The following is a 17413-nucleotide window of genomic DNA, read 5'->3' on the forward strand; positions in this document are numbered from 1 at the left end:
TTGTTACGATTCAATGGACGACTTTCAATAATATCGTTTTAATTTCACCCTTTTCCGCAAATCCTGTGAATTCGTATCACAGGACTGGTAAAACTAGAAGTTTTTGCTGGCATTTTTTATTTTCATTTCATGCCAATATTTTTACCCAATTCACACATATTACAATTTTAACTTAGAGAATAATACGCAGACATCTAAAAACATAAATTGTTTATTTACAAATGTGTATTACTTTGAACATTACCCAAAAGGTTAGCTTACTTCCTTTATATCTTATATATCTTATCACTTGTCTTCCCCATCTTCTGCTTTATTTTTAATTATTTCCCCTTTATCATCATCATCATCATCTTCCTTGTCCTCTTCTACACCATCACCATCATCATCATCATCATCATCATCTGCATCCTCCTCTTCACTAGAATCCTCCTCTTCTTCAGGAGGCCTAAGCAGAAAGGGCAGATGAAGCTAATAAGACTTCAGGTGTTCAATGTGTCGATAGATCCCCAGTGTCTGGGGCTCACCCCCGGGTCTCACCCCAGTGCCTGGATGCTCACCCCTGGGGCCGGTTGAGACTGCAGCTCTCCCTTCCTGAGTCCACATCAAAGGGATCTGCAAAACACACTACGTGTTATTTGCTACTGCCTCCAATAGTACAATAAATGGTAATATTAATTAAAAAAAAATATATATAGTAAAAGCTTCCTATTGAAAATATATGTTTCGCACTGTACTACTGCTTTGGCAGCCACATCTTCTACAATGATAATTCCTTTATTTTATGCTAGGTTTTGGTCCAATCTGAGACTTGTATGTTAGTATCCCTGGGTTACCAGAGGTTTTGGTCCAATCTGAGGCTTGTATGTTAGTATCCCTGGGTTACCAGAGGTTTTGGTCCAATCTGAGCCTTTTATGTTAGTATCCCTGGGTTACCAGAGGTTTTGGTCCAATCTGAGGCTTGTATGTTAGTATCCCTGGGTTACCAGAGGTTTTGGTCCAATCTGAGGCTTGTATGTTAGTATCCCTGGGTTACCAGAGGTTTTGGTCCAATCTGAGGCTTGTATGTTAGTATCCCTGGGTTACCAGAGGTTTTGGTCCAATCTGAGGCTTGTATGTTAGTATCCCTGGGTTACCAGAGGTTTTGGTCCAATCTGAGGCTTGTATGTTAGTATCCCTGGGTTACCAGAGGTTTTGGTCCAATCTGAGGCTTTTATGTTAGTATCCCTGGGTTACCAGAGGTTTTGGTCCAATCTGATGCTTGTATGCTAGTATCCCTGGGTTACCAGAGGTTAGGGGTCCAATCTGAGGCTTGTATACGTTAGTATCCGGCGGTTACCGAAGGGTTCCTCCTCCCGCGGGGCGGCGATGTACTCCTTCTCTGCAGAGAGCATCTCTTCCTCAGAGCTGCAGGCTGCGTAGCGTGCCAGGATGACCTTATTCAGCTCCAGGAATCCCGCCCCCCACTTGAACTTATTCAGCAGCAGCACGGCCAGCTCCTGGAACCCTGAGGGGGGAGAGGCCATCAACACGACTCCTACAGAAACACCATCTCATATAGAAAGGCCAGCTCCTGGAACCCTGAGGGGGGAGAGGCCATCAACACGACTCCTACAGAAACACCATCTTATATAGAAAGGCCAGCTCCTGGAACCCTGAGGGGGGAGAGGCCATCAACACGACTCCTACAGAAACACCATCTTATATAGAAAGGCCAGCTCCTGGAACCCTGAGGGGGGAGAGGCCATCAACACGACTCCTACAGAAACACCATCTTATATAGAAAGAAATACTTCTATCAAATCACATCGAAAATAATATTAATCTATCAAAACATTCATGAGTGAAGATTGTCCATATCTATAATAAATCTTAAAGATTCATATCTTTAAGAATCTTTAAGAAAACATCCAATTTAGAATAAACATAAAGTTGTTGATTCTTAATTTCATGTTCAATGCTAGGATTCTGTCCCCAATAAACAATGTATCTAAACAGTGTATATCATATCAATATCAACATATAAATGAACTGTAGCAAATGATTTAAAGTACAAAAATACCAGTTTAATTCCTGAAACATCCTGTACTGACTGCAGGCCACACCTACGATGCAGAAGGTGGCTGCGAAGGCCTCGACGCAGGACAGCTTGCAGGGCTTGCCGTAGTTGACGGGGTTGGCTGCCACCAGATATGGCAGCAGCCTGGGATGAGACCCCACCATCTTACTGAAGGGTGTCTCCTCCAGTTTGGCCCAGGAACAGTCAATGACTGCCAGTCCATTCTGAGCCACGATAGTTCTGATCAGAGACATATTGCATTTCGCATTAAGGATACACCTATTGCCGTTTGTGGATCGCAAAACATAAATGCAGATATCCGTGTGAAACTTAAGGACATATTACACATGTTGAAATGGATTTCTGTGCTATTTCAACCTCCAGTCTCTAATAATACACTGGCATACCCACATAGATATATTTATTTACAATTATTATTATATTGTGATATTTCCTTTGCGCACAGGGATGATGATAAAGCAGATTAGAGAATTGTCAGGGTTGGGTCTGAATAATAAAGAATTGTTCAAATATTACAAGGAGATTATAGATTGTTGTTGTTGTTGCCGATCAGTAAAAAGAAGCCAGTGGGACTTATCTACTCTTGCTTCCACCATTTTCAGACAAAACAAATGACCTGCATGGAATTTTATACCTACAGAATGGCTTCTCCTTACCGTTTCGAATGACGTTAATATCCATCATTACCTTATTCCTCACCATCTACACATGACCTTGATAAGACTGGATTCAATGTTTCACAAACTCTGAAGTGACAGGGATCTTGTCGGCCATCAAAACGTATTGATGGAATGTCAGAGTGTGTGGATTGGAGGTCAATCCAACATCCAGCGGGCTCCTCTTGCACCAGGAGGTGTCTCTGTGTTTACCTGTCGGCTGGTGTCACATACTTGGTGCCCATGGGGCTCAGTATGAGGCCGCTGAACCTCTGGTTGAGCCGCAGCCCTCGCACCAGGCCCTTCCGCACCAGCTTGCGTCCGGTGCAGCGCTTGGGGTCGCAGTGGCCCAGGTCCCACATGGCGAGGGGACAGGGCAGCTTCACCGGAGCTGCCTCCCTGTCCTCCCGAGGCAGGAGGCTCGCTGATGGGCAGAACATACAGGTCTCTTCACCAGAGGGAGATGGTAGTAATAAACACAACATGAAACCGATATTAACAACTAAAGCCAACACATTGGTTGGCTGTAACGGTGACGATTCTGCATTTGACACATACAAACAAGGGAGGACGAACCATTAAGTATTAATCAAGTACTATAAAATGTTTAAATAAGAGTACTTCCATAGTATAAAATAAAAATTAACTGTGAAAGTAGGAATGCAGTTCGATGCCGTTGTTAGTTATTTCCTGTCCAGGTGACAGATTGGATGACAGCCTGAGGGGAAGCACCTGGGGTCACGTGTCAGCCCGAGGAGAACCCCCTGGGGTCACGTGTCAGCCTCACCTTCCAGGGCACACTGCATCTCCTCCGTGAACTGCTCCATGGACTTTCCCTTCATCTTGTGTCTTTTCTCCTTCCCCTTGCTTTCAAACTGACCCTGTTTCTTTCGTCCCATGCTGGCCCCTCACTAGTTACCTGCTGGCCCCTTGGTAGTTAACTTAGTATAAGTTAGTTATCGGTAATAGCAAGTCCCTGTTAGCAAAGTAGTTAGAAATATTTACAAGTCCAAATCGATCCTAATTTAGAATGATCTCTAAGAAGTGTTGGTGAGGAACAGTTACCTACGCGATGAAAACATGCGTTGGTAAATAGCATGTCGGCTAGTCAGCTAGTCAGAGCGAAGGATGGGGGCGCATGCGCAGTGGTCAGCTGACTTGTCACCTGATTGGTCACCTGATCACTCCAGCTTTTAGCAACACTGTGTTATAACGCGGTTGTTTCCTGTCCGTGTATTTCTATGAATAGCCGCTCTAATTGACGCTATGTGGTCGTGGCTGTACCTCAATCTCCTCCGTAAGTAGTTCAATTTCGTGCCGTTATCGCTGCGATCGTTTAATACTCTAACGTTCACTTTTCTGTCTCTAGTGACTCCTGCGTTCGCAGGGAAGATGAAGATCGTGGACGAACCGAACACGTTCGGGTAATAAATACATAATATTTTAAAACACAACCCTCTTGGGTTCTTCTAAATTCAGTCTGATCTAACAGCCGTTTCTCTCTAGATTGAACAACGCTATTCTGGCTCAAGGGAGCCGATTACAGCCCCGAGTGACGCCGTCCCCCGTCTCCGGTACAGGCCTGTTAGGCTCTATTACTGTAGATACAAGGTTTATTCTGTTAGGCTCTATTATATATAACGTTTATTCTGTTAAGCTCTATAAGATATGTTTATTGCTATGCTCTGTTAGATATAAGGTTTATTCTGTTTGGGCTCCATTCAATAAAGAACATGCTCTAACCTTCATTCAAAAATGATTTTAGGTCCAGCCCATCTCCATCATTTGGCTGGAAAGTGTTTTAGTTTAATAGAGTCGATGTAAGTTCACTGTACAACATCACAAGGTCTTACCATTTCATTATAAATATAAAAAATTGTATAAAATAACAACTATTTTTAACAGGTATAAATATGAATTCTGTCCATTCCACAACGTCACACAACATGAGCAGTCCTTCAGATGGAACGCCTACAGTGGAATCCTGGGGTAACTAACCGCACTGAAGACCACAGCACTGCTGGAGCCAACGTCTGACCTCATGGAGCTCACCTTGTCCTCACGTGTTCCTCCAGGATCTGGCAGCAGTGGGAGATGGTGAACAACTCCTTCACCGGCATGTGGATGAGCGAGGGGGACGCATGCGCCAGTAGGAACAGGCAGACCAAGGTGTGGACATTAATTTACAGCCCTGATGCACAGAACGAGTTGAAACCTTAATCAAGGCAGGTAATCTGATGATCAGGCACACTGATATGTGATGCGTAATCTCATCTTGATTTAAGGTATATTGCCACAATGGTCTCATAATTAAGTTATAGATGTCCAAAGTATAGATGGGCCACACTGCTGATCCTCACCCGGCGTCGTCGTGGCCCGACGGTGTGGTGACTGACGGCGTGGTGACTGACGGTGTGTGATGACTGACGGCGTGGTGACTGACGGTGTGGTGACTGGTGACTGACGGCGTGGTGACTGACGGTGTGGTGACTGGTGACTGACGGCGTGGTGACTGACGGTGTGTTGTGACTGACGGCGTGGTGACTGACGGTGTGTGATGACTGACGGCGTGGTGACTGGTGACTGACGGCGTGGTGACTGACGGTGTGGTGACTGGTGACTGACGGCGTGGTGACTGACGGTGTGTTGTGACTGACGGCGTGGTGACTGACGGCGTGGTGACGGTGTGTGGTGACTGACGGCGTGATGACTGACGGTGTGTGGTGACTGGTGACTGACGGCGTGGTGACTGACGGCGTGGTGACTGACGGCTTGGTGACGGTGTGTGGTGACTGGTGACTGACGGCGTGGTGACTGACGGCGTGGTGACTGACAGTGTGGTGAGTGATGGTGTGATGACTGCAGGTCCAGCTGACGTGTGGCGTGGGCAGCCGCCTGGCCGCCGTGTCCGAGCCCAGCACCTGTGTTTACCACCTGACCTTCGAGACGCCGCTGGTCTGCCATCCACACTCCCTCCTCGGTAGGGAACACAAGCACTCTCGGTGTACCTCTCCAACATCCGTCTTGTCTGAGTCTGGGGTACGTCCCGGTAGATGACTAACCCTGCGTTTTGCTGCTGGTGTCCTGCCCAGTGTACCCCACCCTGAGTGAGCCGCTGCAGAAGGAATGGGACGAGGCGGAACAAGCTCGCTACGAAGGCCTCATCACAGAGCAGGTAAGGACCAGCAGTGATTAGAAACTCCCTACGGGACCGACGTGAAGTCAAACGGCTGATGTTTCCACCCTAGAACAGGGGAGGCAGTTTGTTTCCGTACATGCTGAAAGAGGGTTTGCTCTGATACAGATGTCATAATCCCTTTGAATGGATGAATAAGGGATGGTGAAGTCTAAACACATTTGTGGTTATGAAAAGATGTTTGGGGTTGGGAAGTTGTTGACCATTAAGACCATTATTCTGGCCCTCTACAATATCGATCACAATATGTGGGCCATGTTCCTAGTACTATGTATCCATGTTTATACTGGATTATATATACATACATACATACATACATACATACATACATACATACAGTGTTTCCCCTACCATTGTTCAGGCCTGGCGGGCCGCCAGGCCAACGAGCGCCCCCGCCAGGCCAACAACCGGCCAAAAAAATGAAAAGAAATGAAAAAGAGAAAAAAAAAAAAAATGAAAAAAAAAAAAAATGAAAAAAAAAAAAAACTTTTTTTTTTTTTATTATTATTATTAGCCATAATATCATAACCATCCAAGCTCACCACCAGCTATCTCAATATGTATTGGTGCTTTATGCTCCTGTACATGAAATTAGTTTATATTAAATCAACTTTGTTTTTAGAAAAACACTGTTTATTCTCCGGCAGAAGAACTATACCATGAACCGATCGCGTAAATGCGACGTCTGATTGGTTCAGCCCGCCGTTACCATGGACATTTTTACCGCCCCCGCGAAACACTAGCCTCGTTCTTTATATGTCCATAACTTAACCAACTTGTGATGGCTAAGCAAGTGTTTTATTTGGAAATAACCAACAAATACTCTAGCATCCCGTGAAAAATGTATAACAAATCACACCATCAGCTCTTACCACCGGGCCTAAAAAAAATTCTAGGGGAAACACTGCATACATACATACATACATACATACATACATACATACACACAGTATATACATACTCATGTATCGTCTGGCTACAGGGGTACAACAATCTTCTAAGGGATATCTTTGAAGATGCTGGTTTGCTGAAGAGCCAGAGAGTGAAGGTGAAAGCCGAACTCCCCGGTCTCCCAAAGACACACTCCTCCCTCCAGGAGTGTGGCGAGGTACGTACATGGGCAGGGGGTTTCACCTCATTGGATCATCTGCTGTACGTTTAAATGTCAACGATAGCCCAGACCAGTAACCCTTCTTAACTCCTGTAGGACTACCAGAAACAGAGTGAAGAAATGAAAAGACTACGCGCGCTCCTCACCAAAAACAACATTCCCTTTGAATCCACCGGCGGTGAGTCCATGTCACTCAGCACTCTTCCTAAAGACCCAGCGACCACATAGTGCACAGGCAGGCCGCCTGCAGGCCGGTAGACTGAACCCTCTCCCTGTTCCTGAAGGCAGGCCTCCAGCCAGCAGTACGGCCCCCAACCCACAACAACAAAGGGGAGATCCTGGCTCCCTGGACCTGATGTGAAAGTTATTTTTGATATTTTCAGGAGTTCTTCGTGTTGTAACGGAGGACTTGGGCAACTAAAGGGAAGCTTGTTGAATGTGTATATAATTCTAAAGAGTCGGCATGGAGAATAAAGATTTTAGTATTCTGGCTTTCTAAATGATTGTATTTCCTTTGTTAGGCTAAAGATATTATATACATTACATTATTACAACTTGTTTGTACTACACCCCCTGCTGGTGTAACTGCGATATCGCTCTTGTACTATGAGTGCTATTCATTCTATCCAATGCCTGAAGGGAGGCGGGGGGTTTGTGTAAATGTAAATATCCCAAGATGAGAATGAACCGTTCTAATTTACCTCAATCTCCAGTTGCTGGTGAACCAATTGCTTAGCAATATTAGGCTGTTATTAGGTTTTTCGGAAGTTAACACCATTCGGTATCGTGAAGGTTAGTACACACAGGTCCCAGATAGTAGACTAGTATACTCAGTTAAACCAATACCAATATGCAATTTAGTTAATGATGTTTATTTGTTCCAGAAGGCGACCCTCTGTAAGACATTAGACTGAACGGGACCACAGCGGGTCTGTCTGTCCCTCCCTGTAGCCCATAGGAGCCGACCCTACAGATAACAGATTCATCCATACCTCTGTAAAAACAAAGGCTTTGTGATCAATAATGGACGTCTAGGTCAGAAATACAGATAGAGTTGATATGTTACAAGAAACCGTGCCCACATCAAAATATAAAAATGGATAGTCACATGGCAGACAGAGCCCCCTAGGGAAGTGAGGGCTCCACCCTGGGGGGGGGGGTCCACCGTGGGGGGGGTCTCCCCCCTGATGGGGGTCCACCCTGGGGGGGTCCGGGCGGCGGATCAGGACAGCAGCTGGAGCACCTCTCTGGCTCTCTGCATCTTCTGCTGCTGCTCCGGGTCCCAGGGCCCGTCCCCGAGGCTCTTGACCAGGGCCTCCGCCTTCTGCACCGTCAGGTCCCGGGCGGCGCCACGCAGACCCTCGATGTACAGCAGCAGCACCGGGAAGCTCTCGTCAGGGACCTGGGGGGACAGACCTCCATGAAGCCCTGAGGGGGGACTGACCTCCATGACCTCTGAGGCCCTGATGACTGATCCCTGGAGCCTCAAGGGGTGGAGCGGTGTGGGCTTACCTTCTCAGAGTCGTACATCTGCTGCAGTAACCACGTCTGCCTGTGCTTCTGGAACTTCCACGCGGCGCGGTTCTCATTCCAGCTAAGAGTCAAACCACAAGGATGTCAGCGTGGAGGGCCTCGCCTCCATGAGGCCGGATCAGAGGCCCACATCCTCAGCCTGGCAGCGACATCATCTCATCCTCCAATACAAACTAACGTGGACGTTGCCTACAAACCCGGCCCGTTTCCTAGTTAGTCCCCAGCATGGACGGAGGAATGACCCCGAGGACCCCGGGCTACGCACCACGTGAGGTAGTCCAAGTTCTGTCGTGACGGCAGCACCTTCTCCGGGGCCACCTTCTCCACCGTCTTCCCCTCGGCCTTCAGCTGGGCCTTCTCTTCCTTCCTCCGGATCTTCTTGAGTTTCCTCTCGAGAACCCGGCGCTCCTCGGGGTTCGGCTCCTCCCCCTCCTGGGCGGGCTCTGTAACCTGGCAACACATGCTGCTCGTCAGGGGGTCCAAGTATTACCATAACCATCGTCATCATCATAGTTATATAACATAACTGGGAGTCAGGGGAAGAAAGAAAAAGTATTTTTGCACATTCCCAGAAAGGTCTGAATGCTTTTCCGGCTCACTTTTATCTGTAAAAATCTCCAGAATGCTACAAGGTAGAATTCAAACCTGCAAACTAAAGATAGTGAACTGATGCAGCAGAGTCCACAAACAGCCTAGACCTCCGCTGTTTAGTGTCAACATCCCCTGGCTCCAGCCGCCCCTCACCTTTACCTGACTCCCATATTTACATATTTCTACTTTCTACATTCCCTTGTTGCTCACTGGTAACGCGCCTCTAGGTTTCCAGAACTTTCTTCGAAGTCGAGCTCATTACAGCGATGGTAAAATTACAATCCAAAAGAAGTTCCAGCTCAACACTCTCTAAAGATCTGGACGTTAGAGTGCCCTAAATATGCTGAATGGTAGGAGGGGACGCGCCTGTACTTCCACTTCTGCTCTACGATGGCAGTTCACTAGCAAGGGAAAAGCAGAAGACAGAATGGACCTTATCCTTCCTACTTCTCAGCTCCATGACAGTGATGACCAACACCTCAACCGTCAGCGTGAGGCAGTTCAACACGGACCCAAACTAAAGCCTGCAGGTTGGTGTCTTTTTTCAGAGCTACTGTATAGTCACTTTGATCCTCAGAGCAGAAAAATGCTGCTTTGGCAAATACAAAAAGCATGAAATGTATTCATGAAAACCAGATATGATTACTTTGATGACCAATTTCCATCTTAATAATAATAGTAATTAGAAATAAATACATTTTAAAACAATTAAGGCAAAAGCAACAAAGCCGGCAACACCTCAGACACCATGAAGGCCCAACGACCCTCCTCCCCCTGACTTCACTTCCTTAGGTTACTGAGCAGCCATTAGCCGCTGATCTGCATCAATGAAACAGAAGACATGTTTATGGCGCTCCAGGTCCCCCAACGCCAACACGGCCCTGGTTCCCCTGAGGCCATGACACATGACCACAACATCAACATGGAGGAATACTCTGAGCGCCACCACAACCTGACGGCACCGCTCAACAGCTCTCTGAGGGCCGTCTCCATCATCCTGCAGGAGCCTTCAGGGGAGGACCACTACCTCCTGGGCCTCGTGCTGTCCTGCCTCTACACCGTGCTCCTCTTCCCGCTGGGCTTCGTGGGGAACGTCCTCATCCTCGTGGTCAACCTCAGCCCCGGCGGCGCTCTGAGCGCGCCCGACCTGTACTTCGTGAACCTGGCGGCGGCGGACCTCATGCTGGTGTCCGACTCGCTGATCGAGGTCTTCAACCTGAAGAGGGGCTACTACGAGAACGCGGCGCTGTGCACCTTCATGGCGCTCTTCCAGCAGGTCAACATGTACAGCAGCGTCTTCTTCCTGACCTGGATGAGCTTCGACCGCTGCAAGGTGCTGACGGGCGCGCCGGGCCGGCGGCCACCCGCCGCCCAGGCCCGGCTGAGCTGCTGCCTGGTGTGGGTGTCGTCCGGCCTGCTGACCGTGCTGCCCTTCGCCCTCGCCCACGCCCAGCACCGCGGGGAGCTGCACTTCTGCTTCGCCAACGTGTCCCAGGTGCTGTGGCTGGAGGTGACGCTGGGCTTCCTGCTGCCCTTCTGCGTGCTGGGGGTCTGCTACGGGAGGATCGCGCTGAGGCTCCTGCGGAGCCGGCGGGGGCCCAGCGGCCCGCAGCAGTGGCCCCGCCGGCTGAAGGCCCTCAGGATGATCTCCGCCGCCGTCCTGGTCTTCTTCCTCTGCTGGCTCCCGGAGAACGTGTTTGTGTGCGTGCACCTGCTGCGTGGGCCGGCGGGGGGGCGTGGCCTGGCGGGGGGGCACCGCAGCGTGTGGCAGGACTACCCTCTGGCCGCCCACGTGGTCCGCCTCGCCGCCTTCTCCAACAGCTGCCTGAACCCGCTCATCTACAGCTTCCTGGGGGAGACCTTCCGGGACCGGCTCAGGCTCTTCCTGAAGCAGCGCCGGGCGTCCGGCCACCAGAGCCCCCATCGCCTGCCCCCAACCCCCGGGCCGCAGCTACAGCGCTCCAATCAGCTCTCCAAGATATTCATCTACCCTCAGAAGACCCTCAAAGACCCCCCTGAGGGCTAGAACTCTCTCTGGGGATTCGTTCTGCTTCAGGGGTCCTGCTGCTGCTGTTTATTGTTGCGTTTGCATTTCAGTCCCTTTTTGAGTTTTCTTAGTGCATGCTTTTAAATCTTCATTCATTGTTTAGAGAAGTTGTACACCCGATCGCAAGTTGAATGAGTAATTGTGGTTATTATTGGGAAATTAGTATTCTACAAATCCGATTTTGCAGGACTGATAAGCTGGCACAATAAACTGACAATAATCATGCCAAATAACATATTTTTAGCACATTTAAAATCAAAGGACACACTGACAAAAGGGTGACATTAATATAAAGTGGTGTGTATTTAGTTCTAGGTTTGTTGGACAAGGAGCACCGAACAATTATCAAAAAATAATAATTACATGAACTGTTCCAGTTCTTCAGCATATTTGATAGAGCGACCTTGAAGGGTCCGACCCTTACCTCTTGTGGTGCCTCCTTCTCCTCCTCCTCCTCCCTGGAGTTCTTCTTGGGTTTTTTGTGCTTTTTTTGCTTTACCAATAATTCAGGAACCTCCTGTTCAGACTCCTGCTTAAATAAATTTAAAATAAGGATATATATTACCGTTTTGATATTCTACCATATAACAGCTGCCTTATATTCACGAGAGAAACGGTCACGTGATTCCGTACCTCCAGCTTCATCTTCTTGCTCTTCTTTTCCAGTTTGCGGTCCTTTTTTCTCTTTACAGACTCCGCTTCATCCGACCCCTTGGTTCCGCTCCCGTTGGGCATGTCCTTAGCCATGGCTTATCTAATATACAGAATGGACTAAATAGTTTCCTAATTAATCATGGGCTAATTAATCAGTTAGGTTCAGGGTTTGCCATTTTTAGGTTTCATGTACAACTAAATGAAACTACACTGGAATGAGCATGAACTAATATATGTTGAGTATATGTGACACATTTTATATAATATTCCTACTACGACCCTGTCAAATTGGCAAAATAACATAAATTAATATAATCTACGTGTAGATCTGAAGTGCAACGTTCTAACTCTGTAACTCTGCCTACAGACACCGTGTCTACTTCACTTTAAATACCTTAATGTCGTCCAAGGGGCACTTCGTATTTGGAATAAAGTCAGGAGGAAGAGCTGCAGAACTAAATGATCCTTTTCAAAGCATGGGAAACAAAAACCAGCATGTCGGTGGAGGCGGAAGTCACGTCACTGTCTTCTTCTTCTTGGGGTTTTACGGCGGTTGGCATCCACAACTTGGTGCATTACCGCCCTCTTCTGATCCAGTTAATGAATCAAAACAAAAATATCCAAACACTCACTCATTGACACCTTCTTTCTACTATCCTAACCCTGTTTCTCTCAAAAAGCCAAACAATACTTTTATACAATTCCTCTTCATTAATCTTAAAATATTTTCCAAAGTATACTCCTGCATACCCAATCCTCTCAATTGATTTTTCATACTTTCCCTCTCCATCCCATAACCACTACAGTACATTAAAACATGTTCCACTGTCTCCTCTACCTGGCACCCCTCACATAATCCAGTGGGGTGTTTTCCTATCAAATTCATTGTTTTATTTAGTGCACTGTGCCCCAACCTTAACCTTATCAAAATGTGTTCATCCTTCCTCTGACCACTATACCTTATTTTAACATTAACACTTTTTTTAATATTATATCTCCCTTTCTCCTCACTGTCCCATTTGTCTTGCCACATTTTGTTAACTTTTTCCCATATCAGGCTTTTAACTTCTGCCTTACTTAAACTGATATTCATTTCTACTTTTTCCTTCTCCAATGCCTTCTTCGCCATCTTATCGGCTTTCTCATTTCCCTTCACCCCTACATGAGCTGGAACCCATAAAAAATGTATTTGCCTCCCCTGCTGAACGATTCTCGTAATTGACTGTAGAACTTCATATAACAAACCTTGGCGACTACTTGAATAAAAAGACCTCATACTTGCCAAAACTGATGCTGAATCTGTACAGATCACAATTTCTTCCTCTGTACTTGATTCCACCCATTTTAAAGCGACCAGCACCCCCAACATCTCCACTGTATACACGCTTAAATTATCTGATGTTCTTCTATTAAACTCTATTCTTTTTGATGGAACAACTACTCCAAAACCACTCCTGTCTCAGGTTGTTTGGCACCATCTGTAAAAACATGAACATACTCACTGTACTCTATAAGAAGATGAATATTAAAAACACTAGCCAGGTCTATGTGTTCTCTCTCTCTCTTCTTTATATCCAACACAAACCAGTCCACCTCTGGCCACACCATCCTCCATGGCGGCATTAATGGATATACCACTGTTGGACTAAGCTTCAATTCACCCACACCAAACTCTTTCGCTATATCATTCCCCACCCGACCAAAAGGATTCCTCTCACACTTCCCATAAACCCAGCACTCTTTCAACACTCCTTTTGTGGGGTGAGACTCACTGTGCCCTCGCAGATTAGCCCAATAGTTCCCCATCAATTGTTTCCTTCTCAACTCCAGTGGCATTTCCCCATTTCTACCTGCAGAGCTGGCACTGGTGATGATTTAAAAGCCCCACTGCATACCCTTAATGCCTTAGCCTGAATCACGTCCAGCTTTCTCAAGAGAGACACTGCGGCTGACCCATACACTATACACCCATAATCAAACAGATCTAGTCATAGCTACATATATAGTCTTTAAAGCTGCACGTCACTGTCGTGGGCAGATGAAGCTGATTGGAAGACGCATCCTTGTGGATGGGTTGTTTTACAAAACGCCGTTATTTTATATGTTTTAATAAAACTAACCGTAAGTAGAAATGTACCTAACCTTTGATAATTTAAATTTTATAATTTAAATTTACAGATATCATTTATGAGTTCAAATTGTAAAAAGAAGGCTACTCCACTGCTACTATTTATGTAGCATAACACTGAACTATTTCCGGGTCACATACAACCACTTCCTCAAAGTGGTTGTATGTGACCCGGAAATGGTTCAATGTGACGCTACATAACTAAATCCCTTACATGACCCTGAGACGCTGATTCAAACGAGATGTACATAAGATGATCAGTGTCCGGAATGGCTCAAACATTAGTGCTCGGTTCCGCGCGTCGTGGGATCTTCAAGCAGATCGGCTGGACCAACTGGAGGTGAGCAAATCCTTACGTTAACGGAGGAGGTTGTTACCAGTAGACCCTGAAGTTAGTAGACGAGATCCTGATGTTACCGGAGGAGACCGTGATTTTACTAGGGGAGATCCTGATGCTACCGGAGGAGACTGATGTTAATAGTTGACCCTTAAGTTACTAGAGAGGGTCCTAATGTTACTGGAGGAGACCGTGATGTTTGAGATGTTAGAGGATGTCTGACTCCTGATGTTACCTGAGATCATGTGACTAGTAGACCTTGTTATCGGACGAGACCCTGATGTTACGAGAGGAGACCGTATTGTTACCAGAAGTCAGTGATGTAACGAGGAGACGAGGCTCCATCGAACTCCTACTTGGACCTTTGAAAATAGCTATCGTCTATAAATTTGTTTTCAGACTGATCCAAGAACTGAATTTTGCTGAGGTCAAAGCTGCTTCCTTTAAACAGGGAGATCCTTTATTCTCCAAAGGGATGAGACACAGACGACCCTCCAGCCTTTTACGAGGAATGCTATAGACCACAAGGTGCATGATTAAAGCTAACTTGTGTTCATACCGACAGTATAACATCCGGCTTCGTGCCACGCAGACGGCTGTCTGAAGTGAGAACCTCGACTCTGACTCCAAAGACGGGCGTGCCCCCGGAGACGGACGAGGTGAACAATGAACCCATCAAGTTCTCCACCAGCCAGGGCAGCCACCGGACCTGGAGGGTGGACCGCACCATGGGGATCCAGCACCAGCGGCCCTGGTGGAAGGTCCTGCCCGTCAGCCTGGTCGCGGTCGGGTTCCTGTTGTGGTGCGCGTTCCGGGAGGAAACGGACGTGGACCTCATGCTGCAGAAGGATCTCTACGAACATTTACCTGGTCTGCTCCCAGATGAGAACCAACAACCACCTGGTCCGCTTCAAGTCGAGGATAAACCCACACCGTAGTCAACGCATTGGACCTTTGTCATGTCGGTTATAAGATAAGCCTGCCTTAAATTATATTGTTTAGTATTCGAGTTAGTCCAATTCTGATGAAGGTGGGGTGTGGACCGCTGTGGACCGCTGTGGATTTTGGTTGCATTTGAACTGTATCGTGTGTTTGGAAGCCGGGGCAGAAGGCCTGGGGTCTTCTGGTTAACCATGCTTTGTGCTAGGGGTTAAATAAAATATTTTGCTGTAATAAAAGACAAATTGAGGTAGTGTAAAGTTTATTTACAACATGAAGGTTCAACACATGCCTACACAAAGAATCTGGAGAGATGTTTAACATTCAGAGAAATTAGACGTTCAGAGCTACGTGTTGACTGGAAAGGACAGATGCAAAAGCTACTCTATTAAAAACCGGGGTCATGACAAACGGCTCTACCTGGAAGTGATCAAACTGGAAGAAAAAGTCCCTGAAACACGAATGAACACGGTATTAAAACATCCCCCCCACCCCTTTAAAAAGGTCCACTGCTAGCTGGACTTAAGCGCGCTCGCCCCTGATTCGCCGGGCCAGCTGGATGTCCTTGGGCATAATGGTGACCCTCTTGGCGTGGATGGCGCACAGGTTGGTGTCCTCGAACAAACCCACCAGGTAAGCCTCGCTGGCTTCCTGCAGGGAGAAAAGATCATCAGCGCCACGAATCGAGCCTCGCCCGACCATTTGAACCCGAGCAGAACGCCGCTTACCTGCAGGGCCCCGATGGCTGCGCTCTGGAAGCGCAGGTCTGTCTTGAAGTCCTGGGCGATCTCCCGGACCAGGCGCTGGAACGGCAGCTTCCTGATCAGCAGCTCCGTGGACTTCTGGTAGCGACGGATTTCTCGCAGGGCCACAGTGCCGGGCCTACATCAAGAGAAAATAACTTGAGTTTAAACTAGTCAAAGCAGAAAGAATCACCTTAAAACAGCAACAGGTGTTCGCAGGATCAGCCTACGTGTAACTGAGCACCAGTCTACGTGTAACTGCGCACCATTCTAACCAGAGAGCATCGGTCTACCTGTATCTGTGAGGCTTCTTCACGCCGCCGGTAGAGGGCGCGCTTTTCCTGGCCGCTTTAGTGGCGAGCTGCTTCCTGGGCGCCTTTCCTCCGGTGGACTTACGAGCCGTCTGCTTTGTACGAGCCATCTTTCACCTGGGCGTCAAAGGACAAAAGATTAGTACGGAATCAACACCAACTCTTCAGATGGATCAGACTTCAGGATAATAGGTGACAGTGTTTCAGCTTGAAGGAAGACGGTGTAGAAGAGGTGCCTCAATGCATCGCATCAAAAGCGGCAGGCAGCCGCATCCTGAATATGATATATAATCTAATAAATAGTCACATCCTGGGGTGATGAACGATGCTCAGACTAAATCGCCTGGATTTGAAGAGCGGGACTCCAGACCGAGCAGGGGTTAATCCCTCTCCCACCAGCCCCCAGTAGCCCGGTCCTGGTCCACCACTAACCACCAGCCCCTCCACCACTAACCACCAGCCCTCCACCACTAACCACCAGTCCTCCACCATTAACCTACTGGCGCCCTGCACGCTCCGTGATGTCGGCGGACTAACAGTCTAACAGAAGCTAAGCTCAGCTAGCATCAGTCAACATGGCGCCAGCTCTCGGACTTTGAGATGCCGCGTTTAGCTTTACGCCAAGACAAAGATATATATAAATGACCAAAAGGGATGAGCAATTTGGTAATAAGTCAATGCAAAAGCTACACAATACATAGATTATATCAATAAATGCATCATAATGTCCGTTAACGGTCTCCCCGGACCGCGCACGCCGTTTGGTCTTCAACAGCGAGGGAATACGAAGGCTTTCGCGGCTCGGACCCCGGTAAAGACACCAGGAGAGCCGGGGTGTTACAGAATGTCCCAGACTCACTTATAAACAGATTACTCGTCGAGGTGGACGGGGAAAAGACGCTTTTACCTTCGCTTATTCTGCTCTGCGGAGTCTCGGCGGAGGCGGTTGTGGTGTTTGGGTCCCGTGACGCGTTTCCCGGAATTTATAGCTTTTGGAAAGCGGGGAATCCAAGGACAACCCACGAACCTCCGCCATTGGTCAACCATGGAAACCCCGCCTCCAAGCACACACGATTGGTGGAATGTTTAT

At 47.5% G+C, this 17413-nt stretch overlaps 6 protein-coding genes across 13 annotated transcripts; 3 read left to right on the forward strand and 3 right to left on the reverse strand.

Annotated features, from left to right (window-relative positions):
* Positions 1-195: 195 nt before the first annotated feature.
* Positions 196-3827, reverse strand: tsr3 (TSR3 ribosome maturation factor). Of its 5 annotated transcripts, none has more exons than XM_030340859.1 (6): positions 3521-3827; positions 2947-3157; positions 2103-2296; positions 1337-1504; positions 558-612; positions 196-445 (listed from the first exon to the last, which is right to left on the reverse strand). In XM_030340859.1, exons 1-6 carry the CDS (start codon positions 3630-3632, stop codon positions 286-288), a joined length of 900 nt encoding a protein of 299 aa, XP_030196719.1. In that variant the 5' UTR covers positions 3633-3827; the 3' UTR covers positions 196-285. The 5 variants fall into 5 exon arrangements, with proteins under 5 accessions (XP_030196719.1, XP_030196717.1, XP_030196716.1 ...); XM_030340857.1 differs by having other exon boundaries at positions 1337-1496; positions 2107-2296; positions 2947-3181; positions 3521-3791; XM_030340856.1 differs by having other exon boundaries at positions 2947-3181; positions 3521-3791.
* On the forward strand, positions 3545-7540 carry gnptg (N-acetylglucosamine-1-phosphate transferase subunit gamma). Of its 2 annotated transcripts, none has more exons than XM_030340862.1 (11): positions 3545-4030; positions 4103-4157; positions 4240-4307; positions 4499-4553; positions 4639-4722; positions 4809-4902; positions 5599-5713; positions 5826-5908; positions 6912-7037; positions 7137-7218; positions 7325-7540. In XM_030340862.1, the coding sequence occupies exons 1-11, from the start codon at positions 4000-4002 to the stop codon at positions 7399-7401; spliced, it is 870 nt and encodes a 289-aa protein (XP_030196722.1). In that variant the 5' UTR covers positions 3545-3999; the 3' UTR covers positions 7402-7540. The 2 variants fall into 2 exon arrangements, with proteins under 2 accessions (XP_030196722.1, XP_030196723.1); XM_030340863.1 differs by having other exon boundaries at positions 3894-4030; positions 7329-7540.
* Positions 7541-7891: 351 nt separating this feature from the next.
* Positions 7892-13128, reverse strand: chlsn (cholesin). Of its 2 annotated transcripts, none has more exons than XM_030340871.1 (6): positions 12260-13128; positions 11845-11982; positions 11636-11743; positions 8839-9023; positions 8553-8634; positions 7892-8442 (listed from the first exon to the last, which is right to left on the reverse strand). In XM_030340871.1, the coding sequence occupies exons 2-6, from the start codon at positions 11956-11958 to the stop codon at positions 8263-8265; spliced, it is 669 nt and encodes a 222-aa protein (XP_030196731.1). In that variant the 5' UTR covers positions 11959-11982; positions 12260-13128; the 3' UTR covers positions 7892-8262. The 2 variants fall into 2 exon arrangements, with proteins under 2 accessions (XP_030196731.1, XP_030196732.1); XM_030340872.1 differs by having other exon boundaries at positions 11636-11740; positions 12260-13117.
* LOC115531519 (G-protein coupled estrogen receptor 1-like) lies at positions 9023-11436 on the forward strand. Of its 2 annotated transcripts, none has more exons than XM_030340852.1 (2): positions 9023-9694; positions 9957-11436. In XM_030340852.1, the coding sequence occupies exon 2, from the start codon at positions 10006-10008 to the stop codon at positions 11188-11190; it is 1185 nt and encodes a 394-aa protein (XP_030196712.1). In that variant the 5' UTR covers positions 9023-9694; positions 9957-10005; the 3' UTR covers positions 11191-11436. The 2 variants fall into 2 exon arrangements, with proteins under 2 accessions (XP_030196712.1, XP_030196713.1); XM_030340853.1 differs by having other exon boundaries at positions 10024-11436.
* Positions 13129-14162: 1034 nt separating the features above from the next.
* Positions 14163-15519, forward strand: uqcc4 (ubiquinol-cytochrome c reductase complex assembly factor 4). Its single transcript, XM_030340873.1, has 2 exons — positions 14163-14333; positions 14896-15519. The coding sequence occupies exons 1-2, from the start codon at positions 14263-14265 to the stop codon at positions 15266-15268; spliced, it is 444 nt and encodes a 147-aa protein (XP_030196733.1). The 5' UTR covers positions 14163-14262; the 3' UTR covers positions 15269-15519.
* Positions 15515-17330, reverse strand: h3f3d (H3 histone, family 3D). Its single transcript, XM_030340874.1, has 4 exons — positions 17231-17330; positions 16306-16440; positions 15998-16151; positions 15515-15920 (listed from the first exon to the last, which is right to left on the reverse strand). Exons 2-4 carry the CDS (start codon positions 16431-16433, stop codon positions 15792-15794), a joined length of 411 nt encoding a protein of 136 aa, XP_030196734.1. The 5' UTR covers positions 16434-16440; positions 17231-17330; the 3' UTR covers positions 15515-15791.
* Positions 17331-17413: the final 83 nt, after the last annotated feature.

The sequence above is a fragment of the Gadus morhua genome, chromosome 18, assembly GCF_902167405.1.
Source record: "Gadus morhua chromosome 18, gadMor3.0, whole genome shotgun sequence".
Classification (NCBI taxonomy): Eukaryota; Metazoa; Chordata; class Actinopteri; order Gadiformes; family Gadidae; genus Gadus; species Gadus morhua.

Coding starts and splice junctions, on each gene's coding strand:
- uqcc4 (XM_030340873.1), top strand. CDS start 14,263: ATGGCTCAAACATTAGTGCTCGGTTCCGCGCGTCGTGGGATCTTCAAG. Junction 14,334..14,895: donor ATCGGCTGGACCAACTGGAG/GTGAGCAAATCC, acceptor TCATACCGACAG/TATAACATCCGGCTTCGTGC.
- tsr3 (XM_030340856.1), bottom strand. CDS start 3,632: ATGGGACGAAAGAAACAGGGTCAGTTTGAAAGCAAGGGGAAGGAGAAA. Junction 3,182..3,520: donor GATGCAGTGTGCCCTGGAAG/GTGAGGCTGACA, acceptor CCTCTGGTGAAG/AGACCTGTATGTTCTGCCCA. Junction 446..557: donor AGTCTCAACCGGCCCCAGGG/GTGAGCATCCAG, acceptor CTTTCTGCTTAG/GCCTCCTGAAGAAGAGGAGG.
- chlsn (XM_030340871.1), bottom strand. CDS start 11,958: ATGGCTAAGGACATGCCCAACGGGAGCGGAACCAAGGGGTCGGATGAA. Junction 9,024..11,635: donor AGAAGGAGGCACCACAAGAG/GTAAGGGTCGGA, acceptor ATGTGTTGCCAG/GTTACAGAGCCCGCCCAGGA. Junction 8,443..8,552: donor AGATGTACGACTCTGAGAAG/GTAAGCCCACAC, acceptor CTGTCCCCCCAG/GTCCCTGACGAGAGCTTCCC.
- gnptg (XM_030340862.1), top strand. CDS start 4,000: ATGTGGTCGTGGCTGTACCTCAATCTCCTCC. Junction 4,308..4,498: donor GACGCCGTCCCCCGTCTCCG/GTACAGGCCTGT, acceptor AAATGATTTTAG/GTCCAGCCCATCTCCATCAT. Junction 4,723..4,808: donor GCCTACAGTGGAATCCTGGG/GTAACTAACCGC, acceptor GTGTTCCTCCAG/GATCTGGCAGCAGTGGGAGA.
- h3f3d (XM_030340874.1), bottom strand. CDS start 16,433: ATGGCTCGTACAAAGCAGACGGCTCGTAAGTCCACCGGAGGAAAGGCG. Junction 16,152..16,305: donor AAGAAGCCTCACAGATACAG/GTAGACCGATGC, acceptor CTCTTGATGTAG/GCCCGGCACTGTGGCCCTGC. Junction 15,921..15,997: donor CAGCCATCGGGGCCCTGCAG/GTAAGCGGCGTT, acceptor TTCTCCCTGCAG/GAAGCCAGCGAGGCTTACCT.
- LOC115531519 (XM_030340852.1), top strand. CDS start 10,006: ATGTTTATGGCGCTCCAGGTCCCCCAACGCCAACACGGCCCTGGTTCC.